Consider the following 27,627-nt stretch of genomic DNA (forward strand, 5'->3'; position numbering starts at 1 on the left):
TTTAATGTCACTGCCCTGATCTAAGCACTGTTATAAACCGTGTAGCTATCTTTCTGGTCTCTGCCCTCAGTTTGTTGTTGTTAGCTGTTGGCAAATCAACCCCAATTTATGGTGACTCCATCATGTCAGGGATTGTGATCCCCATAGAATTTTTGGATCACAAGGAAACCCTATGGTTTTTTGTTTTTTTTCTTTTTTAACATTTTATTAGGGGCTCATACAACTGTTATCCCAATCCATACACACATCAATTGTGTAAAGCGCATTTGTACATCGTTTCTCAAAACATTTTCTCTCCATTTAAACCCCCGACATTAGGTTTTTATTTTTATTTTTTTTAAGTAAGTCACAGCCCATTGTAAAACCAGGACACCACAGAAACCAGCGAATGTTAAGAAACAGACTTAAAGTGATGAAAATGTTAATGCAGAGCCAACTGAAAGTATGATGTGTCTATAGCCCTGGGGTTGTGAATGACGCAACAGATTGAGAATTCCTTCAGTATTAGAAAAGTAGTCGCATATTAATGAGCAAGTACGGCCTTCACATACTGTCGTCTTGTTCATTGTTGTTGTTAAGGTGCCATTGGTTTGGTTCCGGCCCATAGCGACCCTGTGCACAAGAGAGCGAACACTGCCGGGTCCTGCGCCTTCCTCACAATGGTTCCTAGGCTTCAGCCCGCTGTTGCAGCCCCTGTGTCAATCCCTCTCGTTCGCTGCTCCTCCACTTTAACAAGCATGATGTCCTTCTCTCGGGACTGACCTCTCCTGACCACATGCACCGCGCAGCCGAGAAAATGAATGTCCTCTCAGACGGTGACAATCGTGTGTTGGGGGGGGGGGGGGGGGCGCGAGCAGGAAGGTTGTGAATAGAAAGCTTACTATTACTAAACTGGTGGCTGAGCCTCTGCCAGCCCGCCATTCTTAAACTCGACCTCTTACAACTTCGTGGTGCTCGTCGTGCAGAGTTAGGACGCACTGTTGGTAAGAAGAGGGGTAGCGTGTAATCACTGCAGGAATCACGCCTTCAAGCTGCGAAAGTGCTGTTCACACTACCGCACAGTCACTCAGTCGGGGCTGCTCCAGGCTCCACCCATCGCTAGGCGTTTATTGGTTACGTCACCTCACGTGAGTGGGCCAGCTAGCGGCGTCCTTCTGCTTGGTCCATGCTCTGATTGGTCCATGACCAGTTGGTCAATCTGATTGGTCCATGGCCGCTCTCCGATCAATCGGAATAGAATTTAGCGCCCCGGTTCGGATTCTCTGGCTCCCGGAAGGCCTCGATAGAGAGCGTGATGTGCACACCTTGCTCCGGTTCTGGAAATCACCCACCGCCGCCCACCCCTGCCTTTCGCCGCCGCCCTCTCCACCCGATTCTCTTCCGCCGCCCACCCCACCCGCCCCAGACACAGTGAGGATGGCGCGGACCAGGCAGCTCACAACACACGCGGTCAGCCAATCAAAACGCGCTCTTCTGGAGATGGGTTGCCTGACGGAGGAAAAGAGCTAACCTGCCCCTCCCACCGACCTGCTAATCCACTGGAGAGAATGAGGACAGTCGGGCCGCTAAGCGGGACTCGGCAGCGTGCGGGTGGTTTGGATGACTTTTGGCCCCTCGCGGCCCCTGTAGCGTCCCTGGTTACCGCGCCCCTTGTAACCGCTGCCCAAGCCAGGTGGCCTGAGACCAGTGGCACCGGCTGAGCCGCCCCGGGCCGGCGCGGGCGCTGAGCCCCAGATGGCGCGGTGATGGACGCCTCGCACCGAGAGGCGAAGCTGGTGGCCTCCAGCCACCAAATCCCGGTCCATCCCACCACCGGAGCCCGGGTCGCCCAATACGAACGCAAAGATCTCCTGGAGGCCCTGGCGGCGGCGGCGGCGCAGGTGGCCTTGGAGGAAGCAAAGGAGGAAATGCAGCCGCGGTCGGCGCGGGCGTCGGTAATGCAGGGCGGGACGTGGCTTGGGCTGGCTAGGGTCCTTGTCCCGCACAGGGGACAGGCTCAGAATGGCGGTGCCTTGCAGATTCGCCCGGAAGGTGGTTCTCTGGCCAGTGAACCTGACCACCACCGGACCTTCTCTCTGTCTCCACGAAAAGGACCCTAAACCGGGACGTCCAAAGTCTCAATTTTCACTAGAGATTTTTGTAAAAATGTCTTGGAGAGCCTATACAGTATTTCTAGAGTATACAAAGTACAGAACTTCTTATGCTCAGAATTTCTTGGGAATGTATCGTTTCTTAGCAAAACAAAACCAGATTGAAAACTGATCGACCCCAGTACTTTGATGACTCCTACAAACCCGGGAATCAATTGGGTGTGTTTGGTGGGTCTTCAACACAAATCTTAAAGAGGCAGGAATTTAGTAGCTAGACCAAACGGAAGTCAATTACTTGAGGGACCGATACCTCCTAATGAGCCGTCTGGTAGAACAACTTTTTCACTGATTCCATTTCCAGTGTCAAATGTGCCCAGAACACTTGTCTGTCAGGTGGAAGTCAGAGTCTGCCATCTTAGAACAGCGGTTCTCAACCTTCCTCATGTCTCCATCCTTGAAGACAGTTCCTCATGTGGTGGTGACCCCCAACCATAAAATTATTTTCATTGCTACTTCATCACTGTAATGTTGCTACTGTTATGAATCGCAATGTAAACATCTGATATGCAGGATGTATTTTCATTGTTACAAATTGAACATAATTAAACAATTAAAGCATAGTGATTAATCACAAAACAATATGTAATTATATATTGTGCAATATTTATGTGTTTTCAGATGGTCTTAGGCGACCCTGGTGAAAGGGTCGTTCAACCCCCAAAAAGGTCGAGAGCCACAGGTTGAGAACCGCTGCCTTAAAAGATGGCAACCTTGGATTCAAACCAGCCATGTGCAGAGAGAAAACTCCTCACCACTAGTGTACTTTTCTTTATACCCTATGTCCCAAACCGCTCAAACCCAAAACATTTTGGTCCAGGAATCACAGGATACTTGGAATTTTGAATCTCTTTCATTCACACTATGGGAGCCCTGGTGCCGCAGGGTTTAAGCATTGCGCTTCCTTGGCAAGGCCAGCAGTCTCAAAACCACCAGCCACTCCTGAAGAGAAAGACAAGGCTTTCTACTCTGGTGAAGAGTTACAGTCTTGGAAACCTGAGGTGCAGGTCTACCCTGTCCTGTAGGGTTGCTATGAATCAGAATTGACTCTGAGCTGAATTTACACCGCACCTGTTAATGAGCACACCAGTAGTACTTTTTAATGGTCAATATTTCACCAATCGACATAAACCACTTGACACTGTCCAGAATAAGACAGAATGAGACCCAGCATAGTACAGGATGAGAAACCTAGGACCAGTTTTGCTCGGATGCAGCTTCCCCTCAAAGCAAGTTGCCGCAGGCAACAAAGGAAGTAAGGAGACAGAAGAGGCAGACCGAATGGAGGGAAAGGACTTGAAGTTGTGAGTAGGATCCCGACCCGTTCTCTTGCTTGGAGATGCTAACCCTTAACTTCCTTAAGTCTCGGTTTTCTTATCTGTAAAACTAGTAATTCCCTCTCCTGTCACAGGCTGGGAACCAAGTGAGAGCATGTGTTGTGTTTTATGTAAATTGGTCATTCTAATAGCAGGGTCATTTCATCGACCCACCCAGAGATTAAACTCTCCTCTGGCTTTCTTCGGTGGACAATTAGTCATTCCTGTCGCCGCGGTGGTGGCTGCAGCCGTGAACGCAGGCTTAGCAACAGTTGTGAGGATGGTGCAGGGCTGAGCAGTGTTTGTCCTGTCGGACATGGGGGTGGGGAGTGCAAATGACTCCAGGACACCTAGCAACAGCAACACAGTGGCAGTTATAGAGAGCCCTTTTAAACTACAAAAAAAAAAAAAAAGTTTGTTTACTTTTTATTGTGAGTTAGGGGGAGGTTTACAGAGCACATCCTAGTTTCACATTCAACAACTCATACCCTTTCTGATGGACACGTCATTGTGAGCCCCTCCACGTACCATCGCTTCTCCCCCTTCTTCCCTGACTCTTCCTTCCCTTGGTGAGCATTTATTAAGTGCTAGTCACTGACTAGGATCCCTGATGGCAGAGAGGTTACGAGTTGGGCTGCGAATTGCAAGGTCAGCAGTTCGAAACCACCAGCTGCTCTACAGAAGAAAGACAGGACTTCCTACTCCCTTTAAGAGTGACAGTGTCTGACGCTGAAGGCGCAGTTCTGCCCTGTCCTTTGACTCGCTCTGAGTGGGCGTCGACTCGATGCCAGTGCGTCTGGATTGGTTTGGCTGAGTGCCTGCCTAAGGAGCGCTAGTGGTGCCGTGTCTGAGTTCTTGACTGGTGACCCCCGCTTGGCAGTTCGGACCCACTGGCTGCTCTGCAGAAGGGAAAGGTGGCGTCCGCGGGAAGATTGCATGGGCTTTTGTCACTGACTCTTCAACAGTGGGCGAAACAGACATCGTTCACGTTCTCGTGGAGCTTCTGGTTCTCAGCTTCTCCAGGCCAGCTGTCATATGCCCCTGAGTTGGCTTGACTCACAGTCACCATCCTGTGTGACAGAGTAGACCTGCCCCATGGCGTTTCCTAGACTGTAAGCTTTTTTTTTTTAACTACAAAAGCATAGAAATCCTTATTAAACAAAAATATCGAATTGTTTACCCAATGTTTGAATACCGCTTCAATGTATTTTCAATGGCCTCCTATGCATGGAAAAGCTGGACCCTGACTCAGGAGGGCCAGAAGGACTGATAGCTTCGAGTTAGGACATGCTGGCGAAGAGTGTTGACGGCACCTTGGGCTGCCAGGACAACAACCAGATCCATCTGTCTTGGAAGACGTAGGCTGTATCTCTATGGGAGTAGATCGTAGGCTGAAATCTCTATGGGAGCAGATCATAGGCTGTAATCTCTATGGGAGCAGATCATAAGCTGTAATCTCTATGAGAGCAGATCGTAGACTGTAATCTCTATGGGAGCAGATCGCCAGGTCTTTTCTCTTGTGGAGCCTCTGGTCTAGTGGGTTTGGAACATCCAGCTTTTGGGTTAACAGCGGTGGATAATGAACAACGACTAGTCAAATGATTATAAGACAGGAAATGTAAATGAAATGTACCAGGGTACCATGATTTTAAAAAGAAATAAGAGGGATCTACTTAAATGAGCTGGTAACCTGTAAGCGGATGCCTGATGGATGCAAAGAAGAGCCATTTGAAGAGGTGGTTAGGAAAAGGCTTCCAGGCCAAAGGAACAGTGTATACAAAGCCCCGAAGGTGCGTAAAGAGAGTAAGGATCTGAAAGAAATCCAGCAGGGAAAGAGGAGCGTGGGAAGTGAGGTTGGAGAGCAGCTCATTCAGGGCCGGTAGACCAAGGTGAGGGCTTATAGAAAAGATGGCTCTGGTGGCTTTGTTGTGACCAAGTAGAAGTAAGATGATTGGTTAGGAAGTTGTAACAGTAATTTAGGTGCGAGAGGACAAGGCAAGAAGTGGACAGACTTCTCTAGCACGGGCAGGATGTGTTGTTGGATTAGATGTGAGCTCCGAGGAAGAAGGAGTCCTAGAATTCCTTCTAGCCCAGTGGTTCTCAACCTTCCTAATGCCGCGACCCTTTAATACCGCTCCTCATGTGGTGGTGACCCCCCAACCAGAACATTATTTTCGTTGCTACTTCCTAACTGTCATTTTACTACTGTGATGAATCGGGCGACCCCTGTGAGAGGGTCGTTCGACCCACCCCCCAAAGGGGACGAGACCCACAGGTTGAGAACCACTGTCTAGTCCCAGGTTTTGGTTTGAGCAGGTGATGCCACTTATTGAGTTGGGGATGACGGGAAGGGGAAAGCAGGCACGAGTGAGGAGAGCATCACGGCATTGTTTGGGACATGCTAAGCTTAAGATGCCTCCTGTGTAATACTAAGTGGAAACGCATAGCAGAGTCATGTGGCAGCTGGGCTGGACATTTCTATGTGGGGGTTTTCAGCATTTTTAAAATGATACCTGCTGTTTCTTGTTCTGCAGCTTGCTTCCCGCCCCTGCTAATCTTGGTGGTTCAGCCATGTTAGTGTATGTTAACTCTGCCTTGGTTCCTCACAATGTCTGTTCAAGGCAAAAAAAAAAAAAGTCTTTATAAAAATTCCAGAGTTGTAGATAAAACTAGACAGATTACAACACAAATAATTATTTTTCTGTGTTGGCTATAATAAAGCAGCTGGTGTTGAGAGGATTCAGCATCTAAGTGGGTCAAGCCAATCTAGGGAAGATCATCCTCTCTCCCGGGCACCTTTACAACATTCCACAACCAGCCCAGCAATTGGAGGGGAAAGGTGCTACTTTAGCCTCTCCGAAAATGTCCTTGCCCAGTGTTACTGGGTATCTCACAGCTGTGGAGTCCAGTCGGACTCAGCAATGCTATAGGACAGGGTAGAATTGCCCTTGTCGGCTTCCAAGCCTGGGAATCTTCACGGGTGTAGAAAGCCTCACTTTTCTCTTGTGGAGCAGCTGTCGGTTTCGAACTGCTGACCTTGTGGTTAGCAGCCCCACATGTAACTACTATACCTCCAGGGCTCCCTTGTTACTGGGCATAGTAAATGTTATTCTTCTGTATGGAGACAACTGAAAATGAAATTGGAACTGGAAGTCGCTTGTTTGCTATTCATCTGTTTTAGGTAAACCACCAATGAGATCAGTTTATCTGAAATGTTCACGCTTGTGTTGACAGCATTAAGCTGAAAATGGATTCGATACAATGCGAGAGTCAGTGCATATCCTGTAGTCCACCGACCACTGCTCTGAGTCCTCTCCTGGCTCTCCAAAAGGCGGGGCACCAGCTCTAGGGGGAAGTGAGCACTCTCTCCTCTTCAGGGCAAGTCTGTATCTCGGCTTTGCTAGCCCGAGAGTTCCCCCATTCCTCGATGCTTCACTCTCCAGATCCTTCCATTAGGAACAACATTCTTTTATGTGGTTACCATAGGTCTTATTTTAAGGGATGCTCAGAAACCCTACAGAGCAGTTCTCTTCTGCCCTTTGGGGTTGCTAGGAGTCAGATTTGACTTTTGAGGTCCCAGCCTGTGCGCACACACACGGAGTCGCCAGGAGTCAGAATCTGCTGGACGGCAACCACAACCTGCTCCCCTGAACCGTCTGAAAACTCCTCAAGGGGGGAGATCCAGTCTGCTGCGTAGCTCTCGGCAGCGAGCCGAGTTCTGGATGTCCCAGATGTGTCATTACCGAAGTGTCCACCTCGGAGCTGAGCAGGGGATGGTGAGAAAGAAGCACATGCAGAGGTGGCGGAAGAATTCAGAAACTTCTCCAAACGGGGTGGTTTGTTGATAAGCAATTTCTACATATCACTTCTATTGGAAAAAAGTGGTTTCCTCCCTCTGATTTTTTCTGAGTTACCCAAGTGAGTCAACACCAGCCTCTTATACACCATTTTTAGCTCATTAAAGCACTGTACTGTAACTATTATATACAGTGGAAGCCCTGAAATTTCTCTGTTGAGAAAATCTAAGCAGATTTACTTCCTCGAGTCTAATCAGATTGGATCTGTAATCCCCTATAGCAAATACACTTTTCACTTTGAGTCTGTTCCAGGCAGCAGGCTAAATTTAAAACCATGGTTGGCAGACTTTTATGCAGGGCTTCGTCAATAAATTTTAGCTGTTTCACAACTGAGCGGATATTTTTCAAATGATATGTTTATGGAGTAAATGAGGTTTCACCTCTTTGGTTACTTCAGTTAAAAGAATTGTGGGCATCTAGCAGAGAAGCAACAAAGCCCACATGGGAGAAGCACACCAGCCTGTGTGATCATGAGGTGTCGATGGGAAGAGGAATCAGAAGTTCAAAAGCAAGCAACCAAATTGATGTGAAGGGGCGTGGATGTAGTGGAGACCCAAAACCTACCTGTAAGATAATTGGACAGTCCCTCTCAGAAGGGCCACGTGGAAGGGATGATAAATCCGGGGTGTGGCGCAGCACTAAAGAAGCACATGAGTATCCTCTAGTTCTTTAATATTTCCTCCCCTGACCATTATGTTTTTTATTTGTTTTACCGCCTCAACCATGTTAGATTTTCAGATGTTCATTTGTATATTTAAGAAAGTTCAGGACATGAAAACCAAGATAACCCTTCAGAAACAATAACAAGGAATTCAGGAAGAAAGAAAATGTTTTGAAACTGATTGTGGTAGCAATTGTTCAATACTACTTGATATGATTGAACTATGTATGGAATGTTATATCTAAGAGTTCCCAATAAAATGATTAATTTTAAAAAAGAGTTGTGAAATGTATGTAAAAGGAATGAAGAAAAAAGTCCAGTCAACCCCTCCCAAGTTATAGCAAATTAAAAGAAAGAAAGAAAAAAAAAGCATAGATCCAGAATAGGTTTGGGGTTCACACTAAATCCTAGCTCCAGTGTAAGAATAATTAGTTCTTACATCATGGCCCTGCTCGATACTCACCCTCAGAAAGGGAACACAGAAGATACGGGTGCTACAGCAAAATGTGGTGAAGAATTTAGATGGTGCCTGGCTATCAGATAAAATAGCGTCTGGGTCTTAAAGGTTGGTCTCCAAGTAAGCAGCCATCTAAGAGAGATGTCAGCTAAGTCTACCTGGATGAAGCACACCATCATCTGCCACTGAAGGATTGGAATCCATATAACCCGAAGTCGAAGGAGGGATCTGGACCAGAGCCTAAATTGTGAGAATCCAGTGTGCAGAAGGTGATGGGTGACAGTAGGAGCCCATGATTCATTTGTGGAACTACATAGGAAATACGCACCCAGAGAACTCTGCCTGTCTACAATTGAGGGATGGGAGGAATGTGGGCACCGAACAGAGTGCTTGGGAGAGAGGAGTATAGAAGATCAAAGGCATAAATCTGACCTGAATAGTTAAAACTTTGTCAGTAGATCCACCTATGATGCAGGCTGGACCTGATCTGGTTTCCGAAGTTTTCAGTATTTTTGGTTTGGTTTTTGTTCGTTCATAGTAGGGTGTAGGTCGGCGGTGTTTGGTCATTGGAGCTCACCCTCTTGAAGCTGTGTTAGATGCTTTCCCATCTTTGGGTGTATGAAACCTGGGATTAATGAACCTAAGTAGAAGAAGGGGTTTCAGGGGGGTTTGGGTACAGTGGTGGAGGTAAGAAGCATAAAAGGGAGATAATACCAAGGAGTCCGTGTAGAAAAAGAATGGTTGGAAACTGATTGTGGTACATTTTTGCTTGAGATGATTGAAATATGGAATGGTATGTTACATGTCTTAAATTCCAACTGATAATAAATAAATAAATAACCCTCATGGAAGTGTGATGTGTACGTGGAATAAGCCCCACTGGGTTGTTACTCTCAGGGTCACTGTCACCTGTGGACGCAAGCACTCTTGTCTTTCTATTTTAAAAAAATATTAGTATATCTATTTTAAAAAATCATTTTATTGAGAGCTCTTACAGATATTATAATAATCCATAATTCCATTAGATCCAATAGCAAAATTGTACAATTGTTGCCACCATCATTTTGAAAACCTTTTCTTTCTCTCTTGAACTCTTTGATACCAGCTCCTTTTTAAAATCCCCTCCACTCCCTCTGGCTTCCCTTTTACTCTTTCCCGAAGCCTGATCCTACCGAGGGGAGGGCTTTTCCCAGACTCTCTGATGAACCACTCTGAGAACTTTGTTCTAGGATCTCTCCCCCTCCCCCCCTTGCCACCTTATACCCCTGCCTCCTCTGCCCTGGCACACCCTTGGCACCCACACTGCAGGAGCCCAGCTCCAGGGAGAATGTTGGGGTGTAGCGGGAGAGTGTTGGGATGTAGCCTGGTGTGTAGCGGGAGACCCTGTGCTTCTCTGCATCTCAGTTAAAATGTCCAACTTGGAGTGGGGTTCTTTCTTAGCAACCACATAGTCAGTTGCTGTCCAATTGCCTGCATCTCGTGGTGTCCCCATCTGTGTCGCAGTAGAACTGTGACCCATATGAGAGGTCAGCACTGAGACACTGAACGGAGATAGGATAGAGACAAAGAGCGTGAGGTTGTGAGTGGCAAAACAGGGAGGGTAAAGGGAGAATGGGTAGGAAGGAGGGAACCGATTACATGGAACTGTGTGTGACCTCCTCCCTGGGGGACAGACAACCAAAAAGTGGATGAAGGGAGACGTCGGACAGGGCAAGATATGACAAAATACCCATTTATAAATTATCAAGGGCTCATGCGGGAGGGGGGAGCGGGGAGGGAGGGGAAAAATGAGGACCTAATGTCGGGGGCTTAAATGGAGAGAAAATGTTTTGAGAAACGATGTACAAATGCACTTTACACAATTGATGTGTGTATGGATTGGGATAACAGTTGTATGAGCCCCTAATAAAATGTTAAAAAACAAAGAGCGTGAGGTTAAGAGCAGCTTTATTAGGGTAGGGAAAGAGCTCCCGGGAGGGAAGGGAGAGCAGAGAAAGGGGCAGGAGCATCTTGAGCTCCTGGGCCGGTTCCGAGACCCAACAAGTTAGGTCAGGGAAATCGCAGCTTGTCAGTGAGGCGGTGGGAGATATATAGGGCTTGAACTAAGGAAGTGTACATTGACAGAAGGAAGGGGGATTTTTTAATTGCTTGTAGCTGCAGGGCCTTGAGTCAGCATGCGACCTGTGGGAAGTCATCTCATTGTTTGCAAACCTGCTCTCTGGAGTGCTGGAAAAGGGGCTACACAAACCCAGCTGGAGAGATAAGCTCTTTGGAGTGTTGGGACAGGAGTTGCATAGTTCAATAGGTCATCCATCCTCCCGAGAGCCTGGGAACGGGGGCTTTGAGGTTTCATCTTCCTGAGGAACAGGAGAGGAGGTGGGGGCTGCCCGGTCCGGACCTGGCCCAAACACCATAGAGTTTCCAATGACTGATTTGTGCAAGCATTACTGGCCTGTCTTCCAAGGCCCAGCTGAGAGACTCAAACTTGCAACCTTCCAGTTAACTGCCAACCACATTAGCTGCACCAGGCAGGGACTCCGAGTCTCCTTACAGAAACTCTTTGTAAAAGATGGATGGAGTCTATCCAATCATAGTGTAAGCCATGTGTTAGGCTCGGTTGTCTAGAGAAACAGTCAATGGCAATCATGTCTGTATAAGAGAACTTTATATCAAGAAGTAATGTTATTTCCAGAAGGCATGCCATCCCAGTCCATGGGTATGATGCTAGCCAGAGTCCCCTTCAGACCCATGTAGCCTGAGACCGCTGATGCAGAAAAGTGAAGCAGGGAGGTCACGGGATGGTGGGTGCAGAGTCAGGTGGATCTGAGGTTGGTGGGAACATGGCAGGGTGCTGACAGCTCTTGGGTTGGCAACCCACCTGGGTCCGACCCTGGAGGCAGACAGAATCCAAGCAAGGAGGAAGGCAAAGGGCAAGAGGGAGTTCTCACTGCCTGTCTTACAGAAAAGGAGCCCTGTTGGCATAGTGGTTACTAGTTGGGCTGAAATCCATAAGGTTAGCAGTTTGAAACCACCAGCCGCTCCATGGGAGAAAGACGAGGCTTTCTACCCTATAAACAGGTGCAGTGCTGGAAACTCAAAGAGGCAGTTCTACCCTTGCCCTGTAGGGTCGCTACGACTTGGCATCGACTGGAGGGCAGTGAGTTGTTTGAGTCTTATAGAAAAGGCCACACCCCCCAAGGAGGTTTCACCAGGCTACCACTTGATTGACAGGTTGGACTCCACCCCTCCCTCCACACAGGTACCATCAAGATGGCATAAAAATCTAAGCCCCACAAATATAATGGATTAAATACTGTCATTGGTTGAGCTGGGGATCTAGCCATCCTTTATAAAATGGGTAGAATTGCATGTCTGGCACTTTAGGCTCTCTTGTTCTTAGTAAACTATCTTAAAGTCAAAAGCCTACAAGTAACTTACAGCCCATTAAGTGGAGTCTTTAGGAAGCAGCATTTGGAACTGTATCAAGCTACTTTGTGTTTCCATCCCAAACATCATCACCAGTTTGTTTGTTTTCTCCTTAGGCTGATGTTGACAGCAACTTTTCTGGGATGGGTGGACGTAAACACGTAAGCCAGGAGAACATGGTGAACTTTTCTGATGTCCACCACTCCAATGCAGAGTACTTCCGGAAACTAAAAGAACTGAAGGCCGCCCACGTGGAAACTATGGCGAAGTTGGAGAAAATGTACCAGAATAAATTAAACTTGAAGGGAATCCAGCCCGTGATCATCAGGGAGAATGACCCCAGGGTCTCCTCCAGGTCAGTTTGGGCGCAGTGTTACTTGTGGACTGGAACAGAAAGCACACACACTGAAAGGGCCCAGGAAAAGTCGTTCAGAATGTCTTCCCTAACTCAGCCCTCTTCATGATAGAGGAAGGAGGAATTTCTTAAGAACGTGTAATAGCTTACCACCCTACAAGGTGACTTCTTGGTAAGAAGGTCACTTGGTTTGCCGTTTAGTCTTTTTTCTTTGGCCTGCCATTTGCACAACTATAGCAATGTACCAAGATATTTTGTCCGGGTGATTTTAAGTGACGAATATTAAAGTTTACTTTGAAAACCCTTTTAAACATGGATAAGCATGAGCTCAAAGGATGTCGTACAAAGGGTTCAAGACTGTGAGATATAAATGTGACTTACATTTTTTAAAAACATTTTATTGGAGTTCTTCCAGATCTTATAACAATTCATACATCAATTGTACATTTTTTGGACTAGTTCTGTTTGGGACCATGTCTGTTATTGATTTGCTCGCTTGGAGACCTGAGGCGGGTCCTGTAGCTCATCCGACTGGTTAGTGCTGATTGCATCTCTCCTTTGTGCCAAACCTTACTGGGCACAAAGGATTCCAAAGCTGGATGGCCTCCAGGGGTTCCAAGATGAACTGAGAACCAAAAATTGCGATAGACCATGATGAGACAGGAAGACGCAGCTAACCGTGCCAAAGTGGTGGTGGAGGAAGGCTGGTAGGGAAGTTCCCTGACGTAGTAGAGGAACGGCAGGTGCAGAGGGCAAGAAGTGGCCTGTAGGCCTCAGGAACTGCGCACACAAAGACAAAGTTGCATGGGAGACCATGGGTGTATATGAGGCACTTCCTGTGATGGGCTGTGACTTTGGTATGAGGTAGTGGGTTGGAACCTAGAAAGAGAGGCTAGGGCTAGTCTTGAAAGGCCGTCTGGGCTGGATTGTTTTGTAGTAAGGAAGAATCACTGAAAAGTTTCAAGCAGGGAAGTAACATGATCTGACGTGTTTTGAGAAACTCACTCTAGAAAATGAGGTGAGGATTCAATAGAGGTTAGAGGCAAGGTGCCTCTGCTGCCTCCTGTTCCCCTCCTGTGACTGGAGAGATCGGAGCTATATCACATGTAGGCTGTTTCCCAGCTTTTAATCTGAATAAAAAGGAGCCCCAGTGGCGCTGCAGTTAAACCAGCAGCTGCTAAACAAAAGGCTCAATTTCACCAGCTGTTCGAGGTAGAAAGGTGTGGCCGTCTGCTTTCGTAAAGATATACATCCTTGGAGGAGAAAACAAGGGGACCAGTAGTTCTGGGGGCTGGGGCGGGGGCATGGGAGAGGAGGGGGCGGGGAGGGGAGTGGGAAGCCAACAAACTCAGGGATAAGGGAGCAACAGAGGTCTAAAATTGATGGCGAGGAGGGCATATAATGCCTGGTGGGGTTTAATGAAGTGCAGTGTATCTGAGAGGAATTACTAAGAGCCGAAATGAGGGTGAGCATGATAGTGGGATAGGAGGAAGGTAAAAGGAAATAGAGGAAAGAAATAGGAGGCAAAAGCTATTCATAGAGGTATAGCTATAGGAATGTATATATGTAAATATATTAATTTATAATGAAAGGGCTAGAGGCCAATGTACGTATATTTATTTATATGTTAAGTATTAAGATTGTTGGACTTTGGGCCTCTACTCAAGGCCTCCCTTAACACAAGAACACTTTTTCCTAATTACCTGGCACTCTTTGATACTCACCTTCCCTACATTATCGCTGAAGACAAAATGGGCATATAAGCAAATGTGGTGAAGAGACCAGATGGTCCCCAGCTATCAAAAGATAGAGTGGTTGGGATTTTAAAGGCTTGACGTTAAACAAGCAGCCATCTAGCAGGGAAGCAAATAAGCCCACATAGAAGAAGCACACCAGCCTGTGTGATCACAAGGTGTAGACGGGATCAGGTATCAGGTATCAAAAGATCCAAAACAAAAAAACGATATAGATGTGAACGAGAGGGTTTGGAGTGGAGACCCAAAGCCTATCTATAGACAATTGAATATCCCCCACAGAAGGATTATAAGGAAGGGATGACTCAATCACGGTGCAGTGTAGCACTGATGAATCACACATCATTCCTCTAGTTCAGTGGTTCTCAACCTCCCTAATGCTGTGACCCTTTAATACAATTCCTCATGTTGTGGTGACCCCCAACCATAAAATTATTTTCATTGCTACTTCATAACTGTAATTTTGCTACTGTTATGAATTGGGTGACCCTTGTGAAAGGGTTGTTCAACCCCCAAAGGGTCATGACCCACAGGTTGATTGCCGCTGCTCTAGTTCCTGAATGCTTCCTAACCCCCTCCTCCCACTACTATGACCCAGTTCTACCTTCCAATCTGGCTAGACCAGAGAATACACATTGGTACAGATAAGAGCCGTCAACACATGGAATTCAGGATAAACCACTCAGGAACAGCAGTGGGAATAACGATACCATGAGGGCAGGGGGTTGGTTACGGAGGGGGAAGGGGGAGAAAGGTGGACCCCATCATGGCTATATTGCCACCACCACCCACCAACAGACATGTGGCTGAGGGGAGACAACGGACAGTGCAAGATACAAAATAATAATATATAATTGATGAAGGATTCATGAGAGTGGGAGGGTGGGGATGGAAGACAAAAAAGAGGAGCTGATAGCAAGGGCTCAAGTAGAAAATGTTTTGGAAATGATGATGGCTACATATGCACAACTATGCTTGATACAATTGATGTATGGAACGTTATAAGAGCCCCCAATAAAATGATTAAAAAATGAAATAAAAGATATACAGCCGCAGAAACCCTGTGTGGTCACCGCGAGTGGCTCCCTGGTTCTCAGCTTTAGTATTCTGAATAAAAGTGATCATTTCTGCAAGGGCTATCCAGCTCCCATTTTCTGATCAAGCCCCGAATTTAGAAACCGTAGAACCATCTCCATGTTTATGTTTGGTCACATACGATTGAAAGTGCCCTGTGCTTATCCTCCCTTAGATCTGGCTCGGAAAAAGCCTCCTATCCCCCGGTCACCCTGATGCCATCGCCTTCGGAGCTGGACGTGGGCCAGTCTTCCTCGGAGTACGCGTCTTCCTCGGAGGAGGAGTTGCCGGGCCCGGAGCGCGAGGTCCCGCGGGAGAGCAGGACCACGACCATGACCTACGCTAAGGAGCTCATCAGCAACATGTGGAAGGACTTCTCGGTGGAAGATTACATTCAGTCCGATGACACGGACGGTGGCACCGCGGAAAAGACACGGAAGAAGCGCAAAGGATGGGTGCCGACGATCACAGTGCCCGAGCCCTTTCAGATGACGCTTCGGGAGCAGAAGAAAAGGGAGAAGGCTGGATCCCGCTCGGACGTGGAGATGCTGCGCGCGCTGATGCGCAAGCAGGAGGAAGAGGAGGCCGAGAGCAGGAAGAAGAGGTTCCGAGCCACTCCGGTCCCTTCGTGCGTCTCGGAGCCCATGTACCACGACCTGGTGCGGCGGCAGGAGGAGCGGCGCCGGGCCGCGCGGGACGCAGCCAAAGACGCGCTGCTGGCCTCGCAGAAGCCCTTCAAGTTCATGGCGCGCGAGGAGCAGAAGCAAGCGGCCCGGGACCAGCTCAGGGAGCTTTTTAAGCCCCAGAAGAAAGCCGATTGCTTTAAAGCCAGGCCCCTCCCTCTGTCTATCTACGGCCCAGCCGCCAGGGACCAGTTCAGAGAAGAGTTCCCCGGGGACCCGGGCGCCCAGGAGCCTCCGCAGACGCAGCCCCCGCGGGGCCCCGCTGCGCGCAAACGCAGGTATCGGAAGAAGTGCAAGTGCAAGCGCAGGCCCCGGTGCCCGACTTCGGACGTGGAAAACCTCCCCGAGAGAGGTCAGCACTCTCTCCTCGGAAACGCTGGTTCGAAACTCAGGTCCGCCCGGGACCCGCTGGATCCCCGTGCGCCCCGGGACCCGCTGGATCCCCGTGCGCCCCCCGACCCCGCCGACCCCGGGAGAGAGCGAGTTCTCACCGACAGTCAGGCCGAGGACGACAACTTCAAAGAAGCACGGCACAAGTCGCCGCTGAAAAGTGACTTGGACCCTCCACGGCCCACCGTGTCTTCCAGAGGAAGAGAACAAGCCATCAGGTAAAATGATCAGGGGAGAAAACCGACCAACTCACGCTGGTTAATACAGTAGACCGGAGGAGCCTCAGAAAGTCCCTGGAAAAATTCCATCTTTTAATTCCTTTCCCCCACCCCCACCACCAACCTTCTTGAAATTCCTTCTATGGTTCTATTCATTTACGTAAGTTAGTTTGACGTTATTAACAAATGATTACTCTTCTCTGGTAAGATATCATTTTGCCAGAGAGTGATGGTCTAAGAAATGAAAGCATCTCTCATTGAACCTTTGGGGGTTGAAAAGATTACAGTCAGCCTATTGCAGCCCATTTTCATAAGTCAGGCCTCAACCTTCGCTTGGTGCTCTGTTAAATCTTGACTAAGGGACGTTTGTTTCTTTGTCCTCGGCCTGCAGTGGATTAAGCATTAGTTTGTTGTCCTCAGGAGATCCCTTGAGGAAAAGAAAATGTTGGAAGAAGAAAGAAATCGGATCCTAACCAAACAGAAGCAAAGAATGAAGGAATTGCAAAAACTCCTGATAACCCGGGCTAAGGCTTATGATTCACATGAAAGTTTAGCTCAAAGGTCTAAATCCAGAATAAAATCTCTCAGGTATCATGAATCCTGGACCTCTAGATCATTGGTATTCAAACTTCCTTTTTTTAATCAATAGATGGCCACATAGAAACAGGTTAGATATTAGTAGTTTTATGTAAGTGATTCAAATGACAAGATTACGAGAAATCTTGATTTTGAACAATTTTTTAAAAAAAACAACTTGCCATGTTATCAGAATATGCTTCAATCGGGGGCTGTGGCAAAGAGCATTGTACCAAAATTTGCACAGAATCTGGTGGCACAAATGAACACATTGATGCCCATGTCTTATTCCAGGGTGTATTTACAGTGTGTGTTTTGAATCTTGTTACTATTTTAATCCAAAAAATATTATGTACAACCTGTACAACTCCACGGAACACTAGGACCCTGGAGTAGGAAGTTTGAAAACCAATGTCCCAGAGGGACATTTCTATGTGTTACATAGAAATGTTCATGTTTTGGTGGAAGAGTATCCTTGAAATCTGGGTGATGTGATTCATTACCTTTAAACAATCTGATGCGTGGGGGGGGGGTTGCATATATGAGACAATAGATATGTTTACAAGAGTATGTAAAAAAGTATTGCTACTAAGGTTACGTATTCATACTTGCATGGGCCTATTCCAAGCAAAACAGGTGCCTTTAAAAAATCCATTTAAATATTATAAAAAAACTTTTAAGTAAATAAAATCAGATGGGATTCTCCCCAATCCCAACACTCACTCACTCCACCTACCCCACACACACACAAAAAGATCTTCTGAGGGAATCTGTTGAGTCAGTTCAATTCCAGACAGAGCCTCTGGTTAGTTCAGAAGTTTGTGGTTGGCCTTTAAAAAGAATTTTCAAAGGGGCAATCTTGACAGATTTCCCCAAACATCACAGAATGATCATGGGGTCATGATACGAAGAAGTTTGAAGAAAATAAAAAACTGAAAAGAAAATGAAAAAGTGCATTGGTGAGAAAAACGGCCAGGAAAGTAGAAAGTTGGGCCAAAGAATTGTTTACCTTCACAACCGTCACCCGCTCATTCTTCCAGGGAGGAAGGACTGTCTGGCCAGAATGTGGTTAGCACTAGCACATCGGCCCCACAGCCCTAGTCTTGCCCCTTCAGACTTCTCTTTGTTCTCGAGACGCCAAAAACATAGGCAAGGAGCATGAGTTGAGTTCCTTGCTCACACTACTGTTTTAATGTGCAAATCAAAGAGCATAGAATTCTTTGGGGAAGGGCTGGAGAGATGGGGAGACGATCTTCAGAAGGGTTTGGACCTAGAGGGTGGCTGTGTAAAGAGGAGCAAAAGCTTTACATTTTGACACTTTTGCTTAATAAAAGTTTACGGAAAAGGAAAAAACAGTTTCTATGGTCTGGCTGCAATACTTTTTTACTTTCATAGATTTTATATATTTGTTTTTAATCATCCTTATACCTTTATAATAGAATATTAATCTATGGCTACAGGGAACTTAATTTGACGAGCTTGAGGAAAATTCCTTAGAAATATACATCTTTTTTGAAGAAAACTGGCTCTTTCATAAAATCAACTTGTATAGATATTAAGTATAGCTTATAACATTATGGTATAAATCTGTTTTATGGTTCATGAAATCTTCCTAGAGTTAATATATTTTACAAAGAGAAAATAGCACAGTTCAATTCAGTATAGGATGGTGTCCAAAGAATCAATACCCTTGGGTCAGTTCACGCACTTTGCTTCCTGTCCCTCTGGAGTCCCTATTCCGAGCCCCTCTACTTTTTCTCAGACTTGCATCCATTTGATGACCGCCGCCACTCATCGGCGGCGATCCCGGAGGAAATCAAGCAGAGCTCGTTTCAGCACAAGTTCCCTTGAAGATAGCCCTTTTCCCTCAAGGGTGCCTAGTTTTTGTGCCCTGACAACTCAGAAGTGAGATACAGAAGCCCTCGCTCATCTCTTCCAGCCACTGTAGAGCCCCTTCATGCCTCGAAGGTGTCACGAGGCCCAGAATCCCCAGACTTATTTTCCGTTTCACGAAAAGATGCCAGCCTGGGAAAGGAATTGGGGCAAACTACATTTTTAGTAAACTAATTCCTGGTGTGCTGTGTGGGCTAAATGTTTATGTGTACGAGCTCTAGGTTCTCAGGGAGCTTTGCAAACCTCATTTCTTCTGTTTCCTTTTAGAAGGAGTGAGAAGGAGAGGAGGAGAGAATACCGACAGGAACTTGAAGCCAGAGAAGAGAAGTTAACAAAGAGGCCTCTACTATTTGAAAAAGTTGCTCAGGTTGTGTTTGTGGGAATTTAAGAGTGATTATCAGCTTCTTGTCTTTTTTTAAGCATCTTCAGCTCATACTTTTACAGCCCGTTTTTCTTGCGTGTTATATAATGCTCTTCGATGTGTTATTGTTTCCGTGACAACTTCATCAATCAGCCAAGTAAGTAATTCTCCGTAAAATCTGAGCATTGAATCTTTTGATGAGGCATGTAAGCATGATAAGGAACACACTGCTAATTTAATTGTTCTCTAAACAATAATCTCACAACCAGTTTTGAACCCTGGGCTTTTTTGCAGTACCAACTTGCCAAGTCTTATTACGTGTGAGGCTTCATAATATGATATGGGGGTCGTGGGATTAAAAAATGAAACAAAATGGCTAATCGAATCAGATTCATTTCTGCCCTTTTTTTTTAAGTGAGTCTATAATTTTCTTTTTCTTTCTTTCTTTTTTTTTTTGAGTCTATAATTTTCTATCTCCCCTACATTTACAGGAAGGACTTCCTTTTGAAAGGAAGAGCAAACTAGTCTTAAGGACATTGGGCCCTGATTGTACTGAATTTATGCCCCATTTTATAACCTTTCTCTTCAGGGAGATTTGTCAATTCAGGTTGTCTTTTTTGTGTGCCCACAATGGGTGAGGTTTGTGTGGGTGACAGACAGAAATCACTAGAGGTGGCCGGTGCCGTGTTGTGAATTTCAAGCTGGATGATCAGACAGACAGTTGGAGCATCTTGCCAGCATACGTGAGGGACGATGAGTGTAGCTCAGGACAGCCTAGACCTGTGGCTCCCTGGGAGTGGATTTTTTTAATTAACATTTCCATTTTAACTTTTGAGGGGAAAGTCATTATAAGCTGTTTTACTGTGTACATCATAAAGTGATTTCCTGTGGTCCCAAAATAGTTCTCTTCACTGGTCACCAGGATTCCCGTGTGTATCTCCCATGCATCCTGCCACCCACTAACTAGTTCTCTGATGTCCTGTTTTGGTTGGGAACACAATGTAGGTGACTGGCTCCCACTCCCCCACCCTGCCCAGATCCCTTCCTCCCACCAAGAGACCTATTTATCTTCTCTCTCTCTCTTTTTTTTTTTTTTATCTTTTTATCCTCAATGTTTCATCCTCAATTTTAAATTAGATTCTCCACCATCCTGGTTGTCCACCTGTCAGGTGAAACCTATGTTATTTCCTATCTGAATTCTCCTTTAACTGGTCATCTTGCTTTGTACTTTGCAAACCCACCCATTATATCTTGTCCTTGACATTCCCAGGCCAACCTTTTACCCCGAGGTAATTATTTAATAATGAATCCCTGGGTACTGTAAATGGTTCAACACCTGGCTCCGAACTGAAAAGTTAGAAGTTAAGATCTACAAGAAAGATTTGATGAACTACAGTCACTGAAAACCCTCTGAAGCACAGTTGTATTCCGACACACGTGGGCTCACATGAACTGCAATAGAATAGAGCATGTGTTAGTCTCACATGGCAACTGCCGCCTTTTGGGGGGGATGGGTGGAGAGCTTGTTAAGAACTCTTGAGCCCTCGTGAGGTTGTGGTTACGTATTGGGCTGCGATCCACACGTACAGAATTGACTCGATGGCAGTGAGCTTTTTTGAAGAATCTTGAGAGCAGTAGTCATCTGCTCACGCTCCATTCATTCTCGCTGCTAATGAATGGTGTCTAAGAACCTCACCATGGACTTCTCCCTAGTATGTGTACAAACAGTAACTGAAGTTCCGGAAAAGTAACTTACAAGGTTCTATTGTTCGTCAGTGGCTGGTCTATGATGAGAACCCACGTCAGTCTGCTTCCAACAATAAGCCATCTGGCTTCCTGCCCCAGAAATGCGCCCCTGAGTGGTAGCCTGGGAAGAGATTTCTGTGAGCCTCTTTGACCTCGCCCACGACACTCTGCCCTCCCCGCTGTGTACACGCATGCCCTCACACACACCTTTGTCTTCAGGTCATGCTGGAGTAAGAATTTTAAACTTGGAATTTTTTTTTATTCGTGTTATTTTCTCAACCTGGCACACCCTTGAGGTTTCTTCCTGTCTTAACCTAATTCCTAGCGTGGCTTTCAAGACTTGGTCTTGAAGGTGTCCCTTCTTCATACTGGGTCCAGTGCCTTTTCTGTCCTGTCTGTCCTGGTCTCTGCACACCTCTGCCTTGATCCCCACCCCCACCCCATTGTACAGCAATCTTCTGTGTACCCATCTCTCTCCTAGCTACTTAATGTTAAAGGTGATGATCAGGTTTCTGTATTCCCAGCACCTGAGACAGTGTCGGGGGCAGAGCAGGTATTTGTGTAAGCGTTTGTGAACCCAGACTGAATGACCTTGATGGCATTAGCCCTGCCAGTACGGCACATGGCCCTCTCTGGGAGTTGGCCCAGGCTGAGCACACAACCCGACCGGCCACTGTGTAAATTCCAACTCTTTCTAAACACCAGGGAAAATAAATGGGGTGCGTGTAAAATTAAACTCATAAAGAAAGTTTCAAGTTGAAAATGTAGGTTAGTGTCATATCTGCTGTTTCTTTCAATGCTTCACCATTTTGGGGTCCCACATCAGGAGTTTCCTCCTTCCAAACCCTTCTCACTCTATAAACCCCTCCACCACGAGGGCACGTCCAAACACCAGTGTGCTAAATATTAATAAATGAAAGAATTATTATAAGCAAAACTTCAAATCAGGGTGCTTTCATTTTTCCTGGTATTTTAGTTTCTGGAAGAAGCAAGTTTTTTTTTTTTGTTTCGTTTTTTTAATTTTTAAAAAAAATCATTTTATTAGGGGCTCATAAAACTCTTATCACAATCCATACACACATCAATTATGTAAAGCGCATTTGTACATTCATTGTCCTCATCATTCTCAAAACATTTTCTCTCCACTTAAACCCCCGGCATTAGGTCCTCATTTTTCCCCTCCCTCCCCGCTCCCCCCTCCTTCATGAACCCTTGATAGTTTATAAATTGTTATTTTGTCATATCTTGCCCTGTCCGACGTCTCCCTTCACCCACTTTTCGGTTGTCCGTCCCTCAGGGAGGAGGTCACATATAGTTCCTTGTAATCGGTTCCCTCTTTCCTACCCACTCTCCCTCTACCCTCCCTGTTTCGCCACTCACACCACTGGTCCTGTAGGGCTCACCCGCCCTGGATTCCCTGGATTTTCAGTTCCTATCTGTACCAGTGTACATCCTGTGGTCTAGCCAGACTTGCAAGGTCAAATTCGAGTCATGGTAGTGGGAGCGAGGAGGAAACATTTAGGAACTAGAGGAAAGTTGTATTTTTCATCGTTACATCGCACCCTTACTGGCTCAGCTTTTTTTTTTTTAAAGCAAACAAAAACTTGTGAATTTGGTGAAGTTCTCTAGACCACATGCATTTTGCATTCAAACGGTGTATACATTTCGTTTCGCATCAGTAATTACAATCCCCACAATGTAACATCATTGATCCCACCTCCAACTTTTGTATCCTGGTTTGTTTTTTTAATAGTCATTGTTATAAAATAACTACACAGTGATTTTTCCATTGCTCACTTAAATGCAAGGGGAAATGTTCATTTCAACTAGAGATAATTGCAAAGTGTTCACCTTGTACAATATTAAAAGGTAACTCTGTACAGAGTGGCTGTAGCATTAACCATTTATAATTTAATTGTTACCATGCTGCTGTTGAGTTATCTCCTATGGGAACATGCCTGGGATGCATTACACAACAAGCCATGTTGTTTTGCTCCTTTTGAATAATGAGGCTGATTATCAACCTGAATGGATAATAAATTGAATTTTAAACCAAATTTAGATGAGGGTTTACTTGCACTGACTTTGACTGTAACCTTCACTGCTTTGTATTTAATTTGCTTAAGTCAGAGAATGCTATTATTATTCTTTTTAAAAATCCTTTTTCTTTTTTAACAGTTTTCTGGACATATAATTCACATATCATACAATTCAACAGTTCAATCACATCGAGAAGAGTTGTACAATTATCACCATAATCAGTTCTAGAACATCTTCGTCCTTGTACTCCTCGTTATCAGCACCCCATATCCCCCCAGCCTTCCCACCATCCCCCTAAGGAACCACCAATCCAGTTTCTGTCCTTAATCCATTCAGAAACAGCCCTGGTTAAATTGTGGGTAAGTGCTGGGTTTGTAGCCGAAAGCTTGGTGACTCAAACCCCCCAGCAGCGCTGTGGCAGAAAGATGCGGCTGCGGCAGCCGGCTTGTAAAGATGGACACCCTAGGAAACCCTTCTCTGGCCTACAGGCTTGCTATGAGTCAGCGTTAACTGGATGGCACTGTTCAAGTGTTCTGTTCTTGGTTTGGAGAGGGGCAGTTGGTGTTGCGTTCATAGTTAGCTCTGGGGGTTCTTTCTTCTCCACAGCCTTCGGGGCACAGTTCTCATTTCCTCACTCTGCCCAGCCTTTCCGCTCCCCAAGGCCTAGCTTCTGGAGGCTTCTTTACTTTCCCCCAAATTCTTGTTATTCACAATGAGTGCTTTCACAGGGGTCGCCCAATTCATAACAGTAACAAAATGACAGTGATGAAGTAGCCACAACAATACTTTTATGGTTGGGGGTCACCACCACATGAGGCACTGTATGAAAGGGTGGCAGCATTAGGAAGGTTGAGAACCACTGCTCTACAGAGTAGAGATGATGACCGTATCATCTTTATAAGAGAATGTGCGACAGCTATCACATGACCTTATTTCCTGTTTTTCAGTTGTCTGTCTATAGTCATACAGGGCATTAAAACATTGGTTCAGTGTAGGTCAAATACTCAGGTGCTAACCACACAGGTTAACAAACACCCATTGCCAACACTCCAGGGAGTCCCTCTGCCCTCCCCAGGTCATAACCCATGACCTCTCCCCTAGGAAACACCATTATACCAAGCCTGGAGCCTTGTTTGCCTCTGCATTTGTATCACCTGGGTCCATATTCCCAGACGAAATGTTTGGTTTGGCCAGCTTCTGGACTTCGTGTCAGTGGGTCAGACCCTCTGTTTTATGTCCTCTCATAGCTGCAGGTCACCAGTGTTCAGTGCTTGACCATACTTCCTGTTTGACTAGCCCCAAATTTCTTTATCCAGCCTACTCTTGCAGGATATTCGGGTTGCTTCTAGCCTGGGGCTATCACAAATAGTGTGCTCATGAACATTCCTGTCCATGTTTCCCGGGTGCATCTTCCAGAGTTGTGCTGGGAGCGCCCTAGAAGCAGATTTGCTGTCATAGCGTCTACACATGTTTACCCACCTGTGCTGACTGACCTTAATTCTCACTGGAGCTCGACACCCGGAAGATCTTGTAAGGAAATTTAGAACTCTTGTGTTCCCGTCTAAAAAGGTTTGTCTTTCCTATAGAAAAATGCGAGAATGGCGGCAGAAAGGCATTATTCTAACACCCTAAAGGCGCTAGGAATCTGTGATGAGTTTGTTTCAAAGAAAGGCCGAAGGGGGAACATTCTTGAGTACTTCAGCCAGCCGGAGATGGAACATTTCACCGAAGACGAAGGAAGGTAACATATGTAAGAAGTCTGCATGGCTTACCTTTGAAAGCACTGTTACCTGCAAGAACGTGTATTGTCCATACTGTTGTTCACAGGTCCTTTTTCCCAGTGGAATATCTGGGAACTGCCGTGCAACAATGACATTTTAACGTGTTTGACACATTCAAAAGGTTGCATGGTGATGAGATATTTTGTTTTGTTTTGTTTTTTAAATAAGTTAGATTCCAGACTCACATAAACCACGAAAATAATAACCACATGCTTTCAAAATGAATTTTAAAGCATCAGTTATTCAAGTTTTGAAATAAAATAGTGCCCAGAGGAATATTTAATTTCCCCATTGGCTCGTTTTATGATAACAAATTGGAACTGAGACATTGAGGAAGCACCGAGTCTATGCATGCATTGCAAAGGGTTTGGTAACCTTCACAACAAGTCATTGTTCCTGTGAAAGATTGATCCATTTCTTCCTCTAGCCTCCATGAAGAAAAAAGAGACGAGAGAGAGAATGGGGAAGACAGGGATTCTCTCGACCCCGACGGCCAGGAGTTATGCAAGGAAGAGGATGGAATCGCTGGAGAAAGTGGGGAAGAGAATTCTGTAGACTAAGACGACAGCAGCAAGGCCGCCCCTCCTGCCCCATCAGCCTCACTGCAGTGTTCAACACTCCCACGAAGCTGCTTCTGCCCCTACGTGCCATGCTGGGCCGGGGAGCACAGTCCCCTGCGGCTTCCACAGGGTTACTCCAGCTGATTGGCCCTTTGGTCCATGAGAACAAGGTTTTTGCTTCTGCAGTTTTTCTAATCAGTACAATAGCATCTGTTTGCAACTTTGATCGTATCTTTTAAAAAAATGCTTGAGAGTCACGATGTCACCGACTAGTTATACAAGTGTATATATAGTATACTCTCCATTCTGTTTGGTGGAAAAGAAATGCTGAGTCCTGAGAACAGAGAGTACTGGTCTTTATTTGGTGATGTGCTTGACAGGGTTTTTCTGGAAAATGTGAATCGATAAATATTTTTAAAACGGTACCGTCTGCCCATCCTTTTTCTCTGAATTGCACCTCCCAGAGTGAATCCTCAAACTTGTTTTGTGAGATATTTGAAAGTTTTGTATCTGAGTAATTAAAAAAGCAAGCAATAAGCTAGAATTTCAGAGCAAGACACTTACAAATGTACTTTTGCTTCTGCCCTGAGAGGGAACTCTGAAAATGCCAATGCCATTCTCACCTTCACTTTGACCTTCAAGCTTGGGTCCAAATCCCGGTCTCAGAGGCGATACAATTGTACAAATCGTATAACTCAGATTTAGGGCTTTAAGACTGGAGACTCTGCACACATGTTTACACATTATTGCAAGCAGCATTTGGTCTGACGGGCACATGTTTTACTGAATTTATGCATCTGCATGTTCCCTCTTTAAGCAAATTTGTGTGTGTGGTTTTTTCCCAAATAGAAAAATATTAATATGTATATAACTATATCGATATTGTCTCCATTTTGCAGACACATACATACATGCATGTCATTGTTTAAACCTGGAGAGCAAAAAGGAACAATTACAGCAATGTATTAAGTAGACTCTTCTTTAAACCTTCATCGTTTATACGATTCTTTTATTTTCCCCCCAAACCTTTTTAATGGGAGATAATACAGCTATCATCATATCATTCCATAATTCATGTACATCAAGCAATATTGTACAATTGCTACCACAATGAATTTCCTTTAACCAGAATTATGTTCATTATTAAAATGCACCGATGTCTGCAAACAAAATGTGTGCCAATTTCTGCCTTTTTTTTTTTCAATTTTATTTTTCTCAGATTGTATTTCATCACAGAGGAGCATTACCAAACTCCATATCCAGATGAATATGTGTTTTGACCAGAAGTAGAAATGTAAACAGAATTCAAATTCATTATTTTTTGTTGTTAATAGATTTAGGACATCTAGGTTTTTTTTGATTCACTAGTGTATTAAATCAGCTGAATATAGTGTTTGTAACTCTCAGTAGATGAAATAGCTCATTGACCCGAAGTCACTGATTTCACTGGGTGAAAGTGAATGGGAATCCTGGCGAAATTGATGGAGAGACTGACGGAGTCCTCTCAACACGAGAAGAGCGAGCTCTTCAGGAAGAAAACATGGCATCGCAGACGCAGTGGATGTGCGGCGTCTCCTGGGCAAGCTAGAAATGGGTGAATGTGCATCGCAGCAACCTCTTCCTTTGATAATCCTTTGAAATTCCCTTCCATGTAATGATCTGTGTCATCTTTTTCTTTGATCAGTTGAGCTCGTGGGAGGGATTTGGAGGGGCAGGCAGCTTCTGTTCGGCCGGTCACTGGCAGGGGGTGCAGGGTGATCTCACTCCGGGACGGCCAGGATTTCAGCAGCCAGGTCTGCGCAGCGCAAATTTGAGTTTTAAACATTCAAACCAACCACAAAGGAGTGGTATGATGAGACACTCCATTTCTTTTTTTTTTTTCAGTTCTTAAAAATGATCATATCCTTTTGCGAATATACGTTATTAACCCAGATGTATATAATAGCAGTTTTCCCCAAATGGCAGTGTACAGATAGACTATGAATTCAAGAAAGAAAAAAAAAAAAGAATTAAAGAAAGAAGGCGATTTTTCTCAATCTGGGCAATTGTTTACTGCAGTTTTTTTCCCATAGTTTGTGTTAAATGACCTGTCACTCTCATCGTTTGTAAGCTCTTTGAGAGTTGCCACCATTTTATCATTTATCTTCGTATTCCCTGCATAGTTAGCACAGAGTCGTGCATATGGCAGCTGCTTAATAAAGGTGGGAATGAGGGATGAGGTGGATATAGTTTTTAATGATAATTGCTCCAAAATGAATACACATTTTGCTTCCATCTCATCGAGAACCAGGCAGCTCACTTGCTAAAGCGCCTGGTTTGTCTCTAAGAATTC

At 45.4% G+C, this 27,627-nt stretch overlaps 1 protein-coding gene across 5 annotated transcripts; it reads left to right on the forward strand.

The window, feature by feature from the left end:
• Positions 1-1,457: 1,457 nt before the first annotated feature.
• FAM161A (FAM161 centrosomal protein A) lies at positions 1,458-26,462 on the forward strand. 5 transcript variants are annotated; one of them, XM_045294186.1, is made up of 7 exons: positions 1,458-1,934; positions 11,981-12,219; positions 15,223-16,338; positions 16,759-16,926; positions 19,075-19,174; positions 24,541-24,695; positions 25,163-26,462. In XM_045294186.1, the coding sequence occupies exons 1-7, from the start codon at positions 1,746-1,748 to the stop codon at positions 25,293-25,295; spliced, it is 2,100 nt and encodes a 699-aa protein (XP_045150121.1). In that variant the 5' UTR covers positions 1,458-1,745; the 3' UTR covers positions 25,296-26,462. The 5 variants fall into 5 exon arrangements, 4 of the variants coding, with proteins under 4 accessions (XP_045150121.1, XP_045150123.1, XP_012862020.1 ...); XM_045294188.1 differs by having other exon boundaries at positions 19,078-19,174; XR_006680449.1 differs by lacking the exon at positions 25,163-26,462 and having other exon boundaries at positions 19,075-19,325; positions 24,541-24,625.
• The last annotated feature ends 1,165 nt before the right edge of the window (positions 26,463-27,627 follow it).

Source organism: Echinops telfairi, unplaced genomic scaffold (genome assembly GCF_000313985.2).
Source record: "Echinops telfairi isolate 266 unplaced genomic scaffold, ASM31398v2 ScPeMD7_2573;HRSCAF=3158, whole genome shotgun sequence".
Classification (NCBI taxonomy): domain Eukaryota; kingdom Metazoa; phylum Chordata; class Mammalia; order Afrosoricida; family Tenrecidae; genus Echinops; species Echinops telfairi.